The 13,595-nt window shown below is 52.4% G+C and overlaps 1 protein-coding gene across 2 annotated transcripts in view; it reads left to right on the top strand.

Annotated features, from left to right (window-relative positions):
- LOC147666543 (splicing factor, suppressor of white-apricot homolog) overlaps positions 1 to 13,210 on the top strand; it is a 590,263-nt gene extending 577,053 nt beyond the window's left edge. For both annotated transcript variants that reach the window (XM_086948999.1, XM_086948998.1), the window contains one exon: positions 12,634 to 13,210. In XM_086948999.1, coding sequence (XP_086805125.1) covers positions 12,634 to 12,652 — 19 coding nt within the window. In that variant the 3' untranslated portion in view covers positions 12,653 to 13,210. The remainder of the gene's footprint in view (positions 1 to 12,633) is intronic.
- The last annotated feature ends 385 nt before the right edge of the window (positions 13,211 to 13,595 follow it).

Genomic DNA, 13,595 nt, shown 5'->3' with positions numbered 1-13,595 from the left:
TCGCTGCACACGTTCGCGAGACACTACTGCCTGGACAGTCAAGTCCGGAGGGATGGCTTCTTTGGCCGTTCCGTCCTCCAGGACTTTCTGGTGTGATATTGGTTCGCAGACCCACCACCGGGGTTGGTATTGCTGGGGTATCTATTCTAAGGTAAGGAATCTATCACTAACGTGTCTCTTTCAGATGCACAAGTTACTACTTGTGTAACGATATATCTGTAAGAGACATTAGTTAGTGATAGATTCCTTACCGCCCTCCCATCCTCCCCGTTCTGCGAACCGATATTTAGGGTTAAGGTCATCCCCTTTCAGGGCCCTAGTTTCAATGGCACCAGTGTTAGTTCTATCATGGCTCTGCGTATCTGGCGCGGAAAAGCTGTGTTATCAGAACTGACGTCAGCGCGCATGGGCGCCGTCTATATACTCCGATGACGTCATCCCGGCGCTCACGACGCCGACGACGGACGCGGAGCCGCAGACGACGCCTAACAGCGCGCAGGGGTATTGCTACGCAAAAATTTCCGGATCCAGTCTGACGCCTGGGGATATTCTAAGGTAAGGAATCTATCACTAACTAATGTCTCTTACAGATATATCGTTACACAAGTAGTAACTTGTGCAACATTCCCTTAAAGGCAGAGCATTTCTCTATGTAACACTCTTTGTTAGAAGTTAGGCCCTTCCACCTTACATGAGTGATAACCAGCTGCTCAATAAAGAATCAGGAATAATCTTCTGGTTTACCCCCTTGGAGGTAAGTAATCAACTTTTACTTGCAAAACACACTCCTGCAGGAATAACGTTTTCTTAGATAACTGAAAGGCATCGCACTAGGCAGAGTTAGACATTTAACTACCCAGTGCCAAATATTCCTATAGGGCTTTCCATCCTAATATGCAACAGTGCATTTCATCACTCCTCTAAACAGGAATACACATTTCCTTACCCAGGAATCAACATTCTGTTACCTACTCTAAGCAGGCATAAACATATCTGAAAGAGACACGTTAGTGATAGATTCCTTACCTTAGAATATCCCCAGGCGTCAGACTGGATCCGGAAATTTTTGCGTAGCAATACCCCTGCGCGCCGGTAGGCGTCGTCTGCGGCTCCGCGTCCGTCGTCGGCGTCGTGAGCGCCGGGATGACGTCGTCGGAGTACTTAGACGGCGCCCATGCGCGCTGACGTCAGTTCTTCTTTTTTCCGCGCCAGCTAGCGCAGATCCGGAAGAAGCTCTACCCCCAGTCACTTTTTGACTGAAAACTTTTTTGATCTTTTGATCTTCTATTTAGTCGACTTCTCGACTATCGTGCCAGGGATGCCCGGGTTCAAGCCTTGTTCGAAGTGCGGCCGACTCATGTCGGTCACGGACCCCCATCGCCGGTGCCTGAAGTGCTTAGGCCTCGACCACGACGATCGAACCTGCTCCGACTGCCGGGCCCTGACGTCGAAGGCTAGGCGGGAGCGGTCCCGCAAGCGTCTCGAGCTGAGGCAGTCGGCCCCGCGCCGCTCCAGGTCCCGGTCCCGGTCCCACGGGAAGTCGAGGGACAGGTCGCGAGGTCGGAGTCATCGACGTTCCGGGAGTGGACACCGATCGTCTGGTTCCAAGTCCTCAGGTAAGAGGCATGAGAGGTCGGAGCGACGCCATCGGTCCTCCGACCCGCCCCGACGCTCGCACGATGCGGCCGGGGACTCGGGCGACACCGCCCACGCGGCTCCGCGGGAGTCGCAAGCGTCGCCGCCTGCCCCACACCTTCGGGTCCCTGGGCACGGCGCGTCGCAGGAGGAGGTCGAGAGGTACCTCATGGCCATGAGGGCCCTCCCTCCTCAGTCGGTTCCCGTGGCGCCTTCGGGCCGATCGGCTCCGTCTGGAGGTCCTTCCGGGTCGGGCGCTTCGGCCCCGACGACGTCGGGTGCTTCGGCCCCGCGCGACCTCGCTGGATCCGGCTCCGGATCCGGGACCTCGCCGGTCGACCTTACGACCTCACCGGCGCCGTCCCTTCAGGTGTCGTCCCCGGCAGCCGATGTGGTTGCCGCCCCCAATGTTTCCTACGGTCCTACTCAGGAGTCGGAAGGGCGCCGCTGGGCGCCGATTCCGACGGCCTTTGGAGAATTCTATCTCCACGAGGAGGCCCTGGCTGTTGATCCTGGTCTCCAGGAGCCAAGTGACGAGGAGCAGTGGGATGGGTCCGAGGACCCTCTGGCACGTGATTGCCAGTCACAACAGGACTGGACATATGAGCTTGGGGAGGCCAGTGGTGTTGACACCTCGCCAGACACTGGATTCACGTCGCCCCCGACTGTGGCTTCGGAGGCGGGGTCTGCTTACAGCGTAGTGTTGACGAAGGCAGCTAAGGCCCTGAGCCTTCAGCTCCCCGTCGCGGCCGTGAGGACTAATCTCCTCACCGAGGTCCTCAAACCGCAGTCCGGCTCCGCGGAGCCCCTCCTGCCGTTTAACGAGGCCTTATGTGACGTTCTTCTGGGCACTTGGTCCAAGCCCGCCACAGGCCCCCCTGTGGACAGGAACGTGGCCAGACGCTACCGCCCGGCACCGGGCGACCCATGCTTTTTGTCCACCCACCCCACCCCCGAGAGCCTGGTCATCCAGGCCTCAAACTCCCAGACCGCATTCCCGTCGGCCCCGCCCGACAGGGAATCCAAGAGATATGAACAGTTCGGGAAGAAGGTCTTCTCGTCTGTGAGCCTAGGGCTACGGTCTGTGAACACCAACTGTCTCTTGGGCTGCTACACCCACACTCTGTGGGACACGGTTGCGGAGGTGCTGCCACAATGCCCGGAGGAGGTCAGGGCTAAACTCAGCCAAACCCTTGCGGACGGCCGAGATGCAGCACGCTTTTCTATCCGGTGTGGGCTGGATACTACGGACTCACTGGGCAGGGCGATGGCAACGACGGTGGCGGTTAGGCGCCACGCCTGGTTGAGGTCCGCCAACTTCTCGGCCGATGTCCAAGCCACTCTCCTGGACATGCCGTTTGATGGCCGTCGCCTCTTCGGTGACAAGGCAGACCATGCGCTGGAGCGTTTCAAGGACTCCAGGGCCACGGCCAAGTCCTTGGGCCTTACGGCCCCACGCCAGCAATCGGGTGCCTTTCGCTCCTTTCGTGGCCACGGAAGGGGCGCCCCGCCACGTACCGTCAGCCACGCGCCGCAAAATGTTCAGCAACGCGGTGGCGGACGTGGGAACCGCCGTGGCGGTGGTCGGGGCCAGCGGCGAGCCCAGTCCACACCTCCCTCAGCAGCCCCTGCCTCAAAACCTTCCTAGTCCGAGTTTTCAGGCCCATGTGACGCCTGTGGGAGGCAGGGTTCGCCATCACCTCTCCCACTGGCATACAGTCACTTCGGACAGGTGGGTGCTGCAAATTGTCCGAAGGGGCTTCTCCCTCCCCTTCGAGTCATCCCCTCCATCCATGCCACCTCAATGCCACCGTGTGTCGGGGGATCACTTGCAACTTCTGCAAGAGGAGGTTTCGGCCCTCTTGGCCAAGAGGGCCATCGAGCGCGTTCCTGGGCCAGAAGTAGGACGTGGTTGCTACTCCCACTACTTCCTGGTACCCAAGAAGGGCAAAGGGGGCCTACGCCCTATCTTGGATCTGCGGAACGTCAACGGCTTCCTCCGGACGGAGAAGTTCAAGATGCTCACTTTGGCTCAGGTCCTGGCTGCCCTGGACCCAGGAGACTGGATGGTAGCGTTGGACTTGCAGGACGCCTATTTCCACATCCCCGTCCTGCCGGCCCACCGGCGTTACCTGCGGTTCACGGTAGGCCAAGAGCACTTTCAGTTTACCGTGCTCCCCTTCGGCCTTACCAGCGCCCCACGGGTGTTCACGAAGGTGATGGCGGTGGTCGCAGCCCATCTGCGCAGGCAGGGGGTATCAGTCTTCCCCTACCTCGACGACTGGTTGTTGAAGGCGGGCTCGCCCCAGACAGTCGTCAGCCACCTCCAGACTACGGCCGACCTCCTGCACTTGCTGGGGTTCTCCATCAATGTGCCGAAGTCACACCTGTGTCCCTCTCAAAAGCTCCTCTTCATCGGAGCGGTTCTCGACTCGGCGCAGTTTCGGGTTTACCCACCCGAACAGCGGGTTCGGGATATTCAGGCTCTGATTCCAATCTTCCAGCCGTTATCCCGGGTCTCGGTCAGGTTGAAGCTGCGGCTTCTGGGACTGATGGCCTCCTGCATCCTTCTGGTGCGTCACGCCAGGTGGCGGATGCGGGCTTTGCAGTGGGACCTGAAGTTTCAGTGGGCCCAGCATCAAGGCAACCTATCCGATCATGTCCTGATCTCAGAGGGCACTGCGAGGCAACTGCAGTGGTGGCTCACGGACCGCGACTGGGTCGGTGGCAGACCCCTCTCCCTACCCCAGCCGGAGCACGTAGTTGTGACGGACGCGTCCCTCCAGGGCTGGGGAGGCCACATGGGAGAGGCGGAGATCAGAGGCCTCTGGTCTCCGGCGGAGTCCCGGCTCCATATCAACCTTCTGGAGCTGCGGGCGATTCGTCCCCTCTGTCAGGGGGAGCATAGTGCAAGTGTTCACCGACAACACCACCGCCATGTGGTACTGCAACAAACAGGGCGGAGTGGGGTCGTGGACCCTTTGCCAGGAGGCTCTGTGCCTATGGCAATGGCTGGAACATCAGGGCGTGACCCTGGTGGTTCAACACCTGGCAGGCTCTCTGAATGCCAGGGCGGACGAACTCCGTCGTCGGTGCATGATGGATCACGAATGGCGTCTGAACTCGGACGTGGCGCAAGGTCTCTTTCAGCAGTGGGGAGAGCCTTGGTTAGATCTATTCGCCACAGAAGAGAACGCGCTATGTCATCAGTTCTGCGCGTTGGAATTTCCAAGGCGGCACTCGCTCGGAGACGCTTTTCGTCGCGAGTGGAGCTGCGGTCTGTTGTACGCCTTTCCGCCTATACCACTTCTGCCCAGAGTGCTGAAGAAGATCAGGCGCGACCGGGCCCAGGTTATCCTTGTGGCTCCGGACTGGGCACGCAGATACTGGTATCCCGGCCTACTCAGCATGTCAGTCGATCCCCCGATTCGTCTGCCTCTTCGGGAGGACCTTCTGTCGCAGCAGCAGGGGACGGTCCTGCACCCGAACCTGTCCAGTCTCCACCTACAAGCTTGGAGATTGAGCGGCGGCAGTTGAGGCCATTTGACTTGCCTCCTGAAGTCTGTGATATCATTCTGGCAGCCAGGCGTCCCTCCACAAAGTCGGTATACGCCTGCCGGTGGAACAGATTTGAGGCATGGTGCACAGCAAAGGCTGTGGATCCTCTCTCTGCACCCCTTTCGGAAGTGCTGCTCTTTCTTCTTTCCCTTGCCCAGCAGGGCTCTGCTCTGGGCACTCTTAAAAGGTACCTTTCTGCTCTATCAGCCTTCTTGAGGCTACCAGATCAGCCTTCTTTATTCAAGTCCCCTATTGTGAGTAGATTTCTGAAGGGCATCACGCACATGTTTCCTCCTGTTCCCTTCGTGATGCCCCAGTGGGACTTGAATCTGGTTCTCACCTATCTGATGTGTGCTCCCTTTGAGCCACTTCATAACTGCCCTCTTCGTCTCCTTACTCTAAAGACGGCATTCCTGGTTGCCATCACCTCTGCCAGGAGGGTGAGTGAGCTCCAGGCTCTTTCTTCTTCTCCACCTTTCCTGTCTGTTCATCCTGATAAGGTGGTGTTACGTACACGGCCTTCCTTCCTGCCCAAGGTTGTCACGGCCTTCCACATCGGGCAGTCCATCACTTTGCCCACCTTCTTTCCGCCTCCGCATCCCTCGAAAGAGGAGGAGAGGCTCCACCGTCTGGATCCAAAACGTGCGCTCTCCTATTACCTAGATCGCACACGCCAATTCCGGGTGGATGACCAACTCTTCGTTGGTTACGTGGGCGCGAAGAAGGGAAAGGCTGTGCACAAGAGGACCATCTCTAGGTGGACCATCTTGTGTATCCAAGCATGTTACTCCATGGCGAGGAAGGAGCCCCCAGCTGGGTTGCGGGCTCACTCCACTCGGGCCACGGCGACGACAACCGCCCTGGGCCGCGGTGTCCCCCTGCAGGACATTTGCCAGGCAGCCACGTGGGCCTCGCTGCACACGTTCGCAAGACACTACTGCCTGGACAGTCAAGTCCGGAGGGATGGCTTCTTTGGCCGTTCCGTCCTCCAGGACTTTCTGGTGTGATATTGGTTCGCAGACCCACCACCGGGGTTGGTATTGCTGGGGTATCTATTCTAAGGTAAGGAATCTATCACTAACGTGTCTCTTTCAGATGCACAAGTTACTACTTGTGTAACAATATATCTGTAAGAGACATTAGTTAGTGATAGATTCCTTACCGACCCACCCATCCTCCCCGTTCTGCGAACCGATATCTAGGGTTAAGGTCATCCCCTTTCAGGGCCCTAGTTTCATGGCACCAGTGTTAGTTCTATCATGGCTCTGCGTATCTGGCGCGGAAAAGCTGTGTTATCAGAACTGACGTCAGCGCGCATGGGCGCCGTCTAAGTACTCCGACGACGTCATCCCGGCGCTCACGACGCCGACGACGGACGCGGAGCCGCAGACGACGCCTACCGGCGCGCAGGGGTATTGCTACGCAAAAATTTCCGGATCCAGTCTGACGCCTGGGGATATTCTAAGGTAAGGAATCTATCACTAACTAATGTCTCTTACAGATATATCGTTACACAAGTAGTAACTTGTGCTTCAGCCCCCAAGGGTAACCCTCATAGTAGGTAGAAGTTAGAACACTGGGGCAGGAGTATAAAACATTCTTACATAGACTAGAGAACGTCTCATCCGGCGAAGCCAACCTGCCATCGGGCCGGAATAACAATTCTTAAGGCTTAGAGTACAACATCTCAATAGGCAAGCATAGGCCCTTCATTAAGCTACAAAAGATATTTCTTTTAACTAGGAAGAACATTTCACCATCATCTCCCTATATAAGGATAAACATTTCCTTCAAGGCGATCACATTTACAGTAATCCTTCCCCTAGTCAGGGGTTTACTCAGAACCCACTGTCCCTAATGGGCTTTCATAATGTAACTGAACCCTGGCCCAAATCCAGTACTGGTGGGTGGCCAGGAGGGCTCAGCAATCGGTTCTCCCAAGAGGAGGGGTGGCACCGGGACCTCCTCGTTATTTATGCCCTCCTCCCCTATGGTTAGATAATCAGGGCCACGGGACCAACTTAGTTTTTCCCCGCGGGGGAGGGGCCGGATCCTAGGCCTCCCTCCTCCCACCAAGGGTTACCTTCACTCTTCTGCTCCTTGAGGAGCCCTTGCGCCGATTCTGCTAAAGGGAGGGCCCAGGCTTCTTCCGGGGCCCTCCAGTGATGTTCACCGGCTGTACTTGAGCCCCCTTCAGAGTGTGTGGGGGACGGTCAGAGGAGGCCTGCGCTACTCCGGCGCTCTCCCCGAGGCCTCCCCACAGCTTCAATGAGGCTCCGGTCTTCTCCTGGCATTCTGCAGCCAATGGAAGCGTGACGGGGGCGGGATCACTGACGCGCCCCCTGTCACATGATGCGGACGATGGCTTCTAGGCCTAGCGCGGCCTTCCTGGGGATCTGGTGGCCCTCTCCTACATCGGGGGCCACCGAGGAATGCTCGCAATCGGACCCACGCCCACAGGAACCCAGGCTGCAGCGGCGATGGGGCCTAGCGCGGCCCTCCTCAAGTTCCGGTGGCCCTCTCCTCACGCCGGGGCCGCCGCGGGATTTCCACAGAGCTTCGAGCCCCTTAATGGGCCGGGCTGCGGCGGTGAGTTAGCAGCGCGCTCGGGCTTCCCAGCGCTGCGAGGGCAATTTCCATCAGCGCATGGTCGGGGCATGCAGCGCGCTTCAGGGCAGGCTAGCTCTGGACACCTGTGGCGCCTGAGTCGACATATAGCGCTTCTAAGGCACGTTAGGCCCAAGTGCGCTTCGCAGCTCAGGAAATCAGGTCAGATAGTTCAGGGTGCTCTTCACAGGCACAAGTCGGCAGGACCGTGCTTCTCAAAGGGGCAATCTTAGCTCACAGCTACTATAGAGCGCATCAGTCCTTTAGAATCTCAGCGCTTCCCAACTTCACAGCGCTTCGCCTAGGGCAACCACATAGAGCAGTCCAGCACTTGGGGCACTTCACAGCGCTTTACAGGGGGGGGCAACTTCCACAGCCCTGCAGGCAATTCACAGCACTCCCACAGGACACAGCAATTCTTCACCAGTCAAGCGCTTGGAGGGCAATGTAGTGCTTAGGCAGTTTCTAGGTTGGCGCTTCATCAGCAGTTGCTTTAAAATAGAGGCAGCTCACAGGACATGCCAAACAGCAGCGGTAGGTTAGCGCAGGGACCCCAGGTGGCGTCAGGGGGCACAGGGAGCAACACAGCGCCAATACCTGGGTGGCTCTTCAAATGTCCTGTGGAGATTCAGTCTCTTCTTGGCGCTTTATGTTCCTTGCACCTTTGTAAGTTTCTTGGTTACTGGTTCCTTGATTTCTTCTTGGCTCAGCTGTTTCTTGTGCCCTTGTAAATAGCAGTTGGTTTCTTGTTTCCTTTGGTTTCTTATTCCTTGAAGGGGGTTAAGTTGGTGGCTGGTGTTAGATCTCCTCAGCCAATCCCCTCAAGTGGTCCCTGGGGGTTCCCTGCCGCGGGGCTAGGTCAGTGGGGGGGGAACAGGATACCTCAACACTTGTAAAGCAGCACACTAGGCCCTGTCATTCCAGCATCATAAGACCCTGCCCTGACCCCCACTGCCTATCCTCCTGCGTAGGTACTTCCCCAGGTCTTCCCCTCAGCTTCTCTCCTCAGGAAAGTTCCCTCCCTTTCCTTTTATAGTGCCAGTTGACAGTTGGTAATGGCAGTTGGTGTCACCTCACCTGTTCCAGAAGGTTCCAGGAGGTGCTAGGTGGTTCCACCATTCTACCTATGGGCAGGCTGGCAGGCTAAGATGGATACATTGCCTGAGGGTTCCAGCCAGCCCCTGGCTACTAGAATGCGCCCGCTAAACCACGCTGCTGCAGCAGTGGTCTGTGGCAGCCATATTAGGGGTAGAAGGCACCTGTATTTTAACACTAGTTTTAAACTAAACGGGGCATTCTCCACCACCCAAGGCCTACACACTGTTGTTTCAATAGGGGCATTCTAAATTAACAGGGGATAAAAAGCGAAAAATTTCTGGGGAAAGGGCCAAGTCTCACAGTGAGGAACAGTAGGTTAGACCTGGTGCTTACAACGACGCTTATGCTGAGGTCCTCACACTAAGTGACATCTATCTTGTCCCCCATGTGGCTGCGGGTGGTTTCCACAGAATTAAAGAGTGCTGGTGTGCTCATAAGAGTCATTTCTGCCACTTAGTGCTTTTATCTGTGTTTTCTGTAGTTTGTGTGGCCTCATTTTGTCTTCATGTTCTGTAATTAGATTTTTGCTGAACTTTTGTTGTCATTAGCTTTGCATGAGGAGCAGTAAAGTCATTGCACAGTCAATCACTCTTTGGGAAATGAGAGCATATTGATATTTTTTATGATGGTTTATGAATTATTAATCGCAAACTGGCTTTACAGCCTCATGAATTGAGCAGGCTTTTAAACTCTTAGCATCAAACTGAATAATGTCTGCAGATGCTTCTAAAGTGTTCCCCGATGGCCAGCGTCTGAATCTAGTTCTCTATCCGCATGAAGGAATCTGCCTTCTCGTGGCCGTCTAGTCCTTCGGTATTTTTAAGATCCTCCTTGTAAATATAGAATCATGTGGCCTTTTCCCAAGGTTTCTACAGGTTCCGGTGCCTTAACTGGTATTTTTGGTCATATGGAGGTTGAAATCTTCTAATCTCCAAGTAGTGGCTCTCGGGGCTGCTTTCCTGGCTTTGGGGGGCTGCTTTCCTGGCTTTGGGGGGCTGCTTTCCTGGCGGGGCTGCTTCCCTGGCTTTGGGGCTGCTTTTGTTGCTCTTGGTGCGCATGTAGCTCACGGTGAAGTGAGGAACAAGGCCTTGGGCAGAAATGAATTTAAATGTCAAGTAGAGCTACAGTTCGGTAAAGTGCTTCGCAGAAGTGTTTCCTTAACCCCTGAAAATGTTTTTCTAATGTTCAGACGTGAAGGTGATCTCCCAATATTTGGAAGGTTGCTGTCGCTAACTATACTGGTGACTGATCTTACGTCTGCACTCTGTTTCTCCTCACATCAAAGCCCGTCATCGACGTAAGAGGGCAGTTTGTAAAGCTTTATCAGATCCACATGTATTGAGTACTGGGACGAAAGGAGTAAAACTTTTTTTTAGTAACAAGTAGAAGCCAATGTCAGTCCTTAGCTCAGTTCTTTTTTAATGTTTTGCCACAAATATTGAAAGTACAAATTAAATCAACTCCGTTTAATTACACAGCTGAAAATGTTCAGTTACAGTCGCACGGAGGGTGATTGGATCAGTAATATAATGATGATTGATATTGGACTGTTCTTAAATCTAATATAGATAGTGATTTTCCAATGCATGGCTGTGTCAGAGGTGTTAGTTGGTGTGACAGTGGTCTACTTGGCTACACGTATGATGACCTAGATAACATTAAAGGGGCATCATGTATGCCGAAGCCCAACAAGGTGTAGAGAGAGTCATGCAAATGTAATACAAATGTGTAATTCTGACCTGGATTTCTGGATGTGGAGGAGCTATAAAGAATAGTGTCAGAAGAGGGTTTGGAAGAGCACCTTCTCAAGGGTCTTCAGGGCTGTCTTTTGTGTAGAGGAGTAATAAGGCATTTAGGGGTCATATTTGTGTTTCGGACACCTGCACCTTGCAAAAGTTAAGCAGAAGCAGGATTCCAGAGTTGATAGCCCTACAACAAGGTCATTACCACCATCTTTGTGAATAGCCGACTCTCAAATCTATGAAAGAGTTGGGCGAGCTAAATCAGTTCCGACGAACTGCCCTGTGAATCGGCTCAAAGTGTTAGATGATAAAGACTTTCAGGTAACACATACAACATCAAAATAGTCTCTGTACAAGACCAACTCCCAGGGACGCATTAAGATGGCCAGGTTGTATGATCTTTACTTTTGGCATGAAGATCTAACCTACAGGTGTGTGTGGCTGGTCAGCAGCAGTATAAGCCTGCCTACAAGTGAGTATTATAAAAGAAGTATGAACTGATGAAAGGGGAAATGTCAGGCCCTAACCACCAAGCTGATGAGGGTATCAAATTAAATTGTGTTGTTTAGTTCAAAACCACTTTACTATACCTGTTAAATTTTTGATAGTCTTAAATGTCCTTTTGTATGTCAAAATACGTTACAGAAATGAATTTGATATACTCCCCATCACTCCTGAACACATCATTTATGCCATTTAAAATTAACATCACTAACATCAGCAGACTAGAACAAACTGATTTTTTTCATCAAGTTTTATGAACGTTCTTACATGAAGTAAATACTGTACTAACTCGTTTACTGAAAACATAAAATGTATTGGGTTATACGCTGCATACATGCCCATCGATCCTTCATGGTCACTTCAAAGAAGAGGTTTATTGTGGGCTGTGTACAGCACAGGCACGCGTTCAAAACGGATCCTCTCATCACTGGTGCGAGAACATTAGGCGAGGATTTCAGAGTTCCTAGTCTCTAATATATAAAAACTATTTAGATTACAAAGAAAACCATATCGTTCTCCTACACTTTGCTGCTGTTCACGAAGTGTAGACTTCCAGTCCTTCAGCGTGGTCCTTGTACATGTTCACCGTCTTTGCTGGAACTGGAAACTGGCAGCTTCAACTCCTGCGTGTTTTGTCTTCTAAGAGGCAAACTCCTAACCTTCCTCCAAAAGGCCTCCTCCATTTTTTTCATCCCAGCTGTCTTGAGCTGTCTGTATTTCTGTGCCACCTGGGAGTTGGAGGGCACTTTCTGAGAGTAGGTCTCCTTTAATGCAACAGTACCCAGCTCGGGTTATGTTTTATGGATGTTTTTGGGCCCCTATTCAGACCTCAGAAATAACTAACTGCAGCAAAGAGTTACTTCCAAGGACCTCCCACTAGTTGCGGAGGCTTGAGGTATGATCAAACTTTCCACAGTAAAAGAGGGATCTTTTGGAAGAGGTTCTTCTGCTCAGCCACTGGGTAGTGTCTGAGTAAACTGGCTTCAGTGGTTTAGCTGTGGTCTGTGCCTGCTATGCTTCATCTGGGATTTAACCAAAGGGAGCCCTGAGGAAGTATCTATAACCAGGGTTTAAGAAATGGTACCTGCAGGTTGGCCAGAATGCTATCTTGGCACTAATTCCAAATGTAAACTGAGTTGAGATAGACATATAAAAGCAAAGTGGTAATTTGGGAGCCCCAGGACAGATTGCAGGTAAGGAAAGAGCTATTTTCTTACGCCTGATTGGTGTAACAGACTACTCCAGTAGTAGTCTTCCTACTGTGAGCTTGATTCCTTTTGTTGGTGGTGTGCATCACCAGCAGTTCAAGAGATGAAAATGTTTTTCCTGCCTTTCTGATCAATGAATGTGGCAAGATTGTAATTTGAGGCACTTCCTTCTCCAAGAAGACATGTTATTTGCAGTGTGGGCTCTACAAACATCCACACACACTGGTGAATAATCATTTGAGTGGCTGCATATTCATGACTTTACGCTTTTTCTCTCACAGGATCTTATGGCAAAGGTAAGGGCGATGATTGCTGCCTCCAAAAAAGTCCAAAGCGGTTCCTCCTGGCACCAGACGAGCTGACCAATGAGAACCAATTGGAAAGGAGCAAAGGAATATTGTGTTCAAGCCAGACTACTTCCAGAGCTGAGAATGCGGTCATACATTCTCCATCTGTGACCAGCGGACAAGATGAGGGACGGTCGCGGTCCTTCAGTGTGAGGACACTAGGCAATGGTTGTGGCTGCAGGTTACATGACTGGAAGACAAGCCATCGCTCCCTGCTTCAAAGATCAGAACTGCTGGTGGGCAGTACAACCTCTCACTTGTAAGACCATTGTCCCATTCCATGGAAACCAACTTGAGGTGGTGTCAGTAGTGTGGGAGCCGTACTTGTATGCTCAGTGTCTGCACAACACTGGTCTCTGGGTCACCCAAGAGAACCTTGTTCCCTGTAAATTATTTTTGCATTAACCTTATCAGTTTGTTACTTTCACCTAGAGTGGTGTAAAAATGTACATTTGTAAATACTCTCCTGTTCCTGTGAAGATATTGCAAAATAAAGTGATACCAAAAAACCTATTTAATTGTGAAATTCTTTATTTCCCTTTCTTATTTTGTAATATGTTTAAGCTTCTGGAAGGATACTGGAAATACCATTGAGTTATTTATATTAACACAGTATGGGAGTGACAGTGTAATAGTCATGTGATAATGTTTTCAAAAGTCTTCTCTCAGCATCAATCGAGTTATGTTTGTTTTCATTAGAAGAGTATTATTTTGCTTTCGCATCTGGGTCTTTCTTGCACAGAGCAACAAAAGCATTACGGTCCTTAACATACATGATGTTCAGACCTCTTGAAGAGCAGATCTGGGATTGTAGTGCCGAGAACAGGTACATCATGACCCCAGTGTCTAAAGCCTTCTTTCTCTAGTTCAGGTACTTCCCTCGGTCTACTCGACTA

This window comes from Lissotriton vulgaris, unplaced genomic scaffold (assembly GCF_964263255.1).
Source record: "Lissotriton vulgaris unplaced genomic scaffold, aLisVul1.2 SCAFFOLD_966, whole genome shotgun sequence".
NCBI classification, from domain to species: Eukaryota; Metazoa; Chordata; class Amphibia; order Caudata; family Salamandridae; genus Lissotriton; species Lissotriton vulgaris.
The sequence above is the reverse complement of the archived record's forward strand: the minus strand, read 5'-3'. Positions and strand labels throughout refer to the sequence as shown.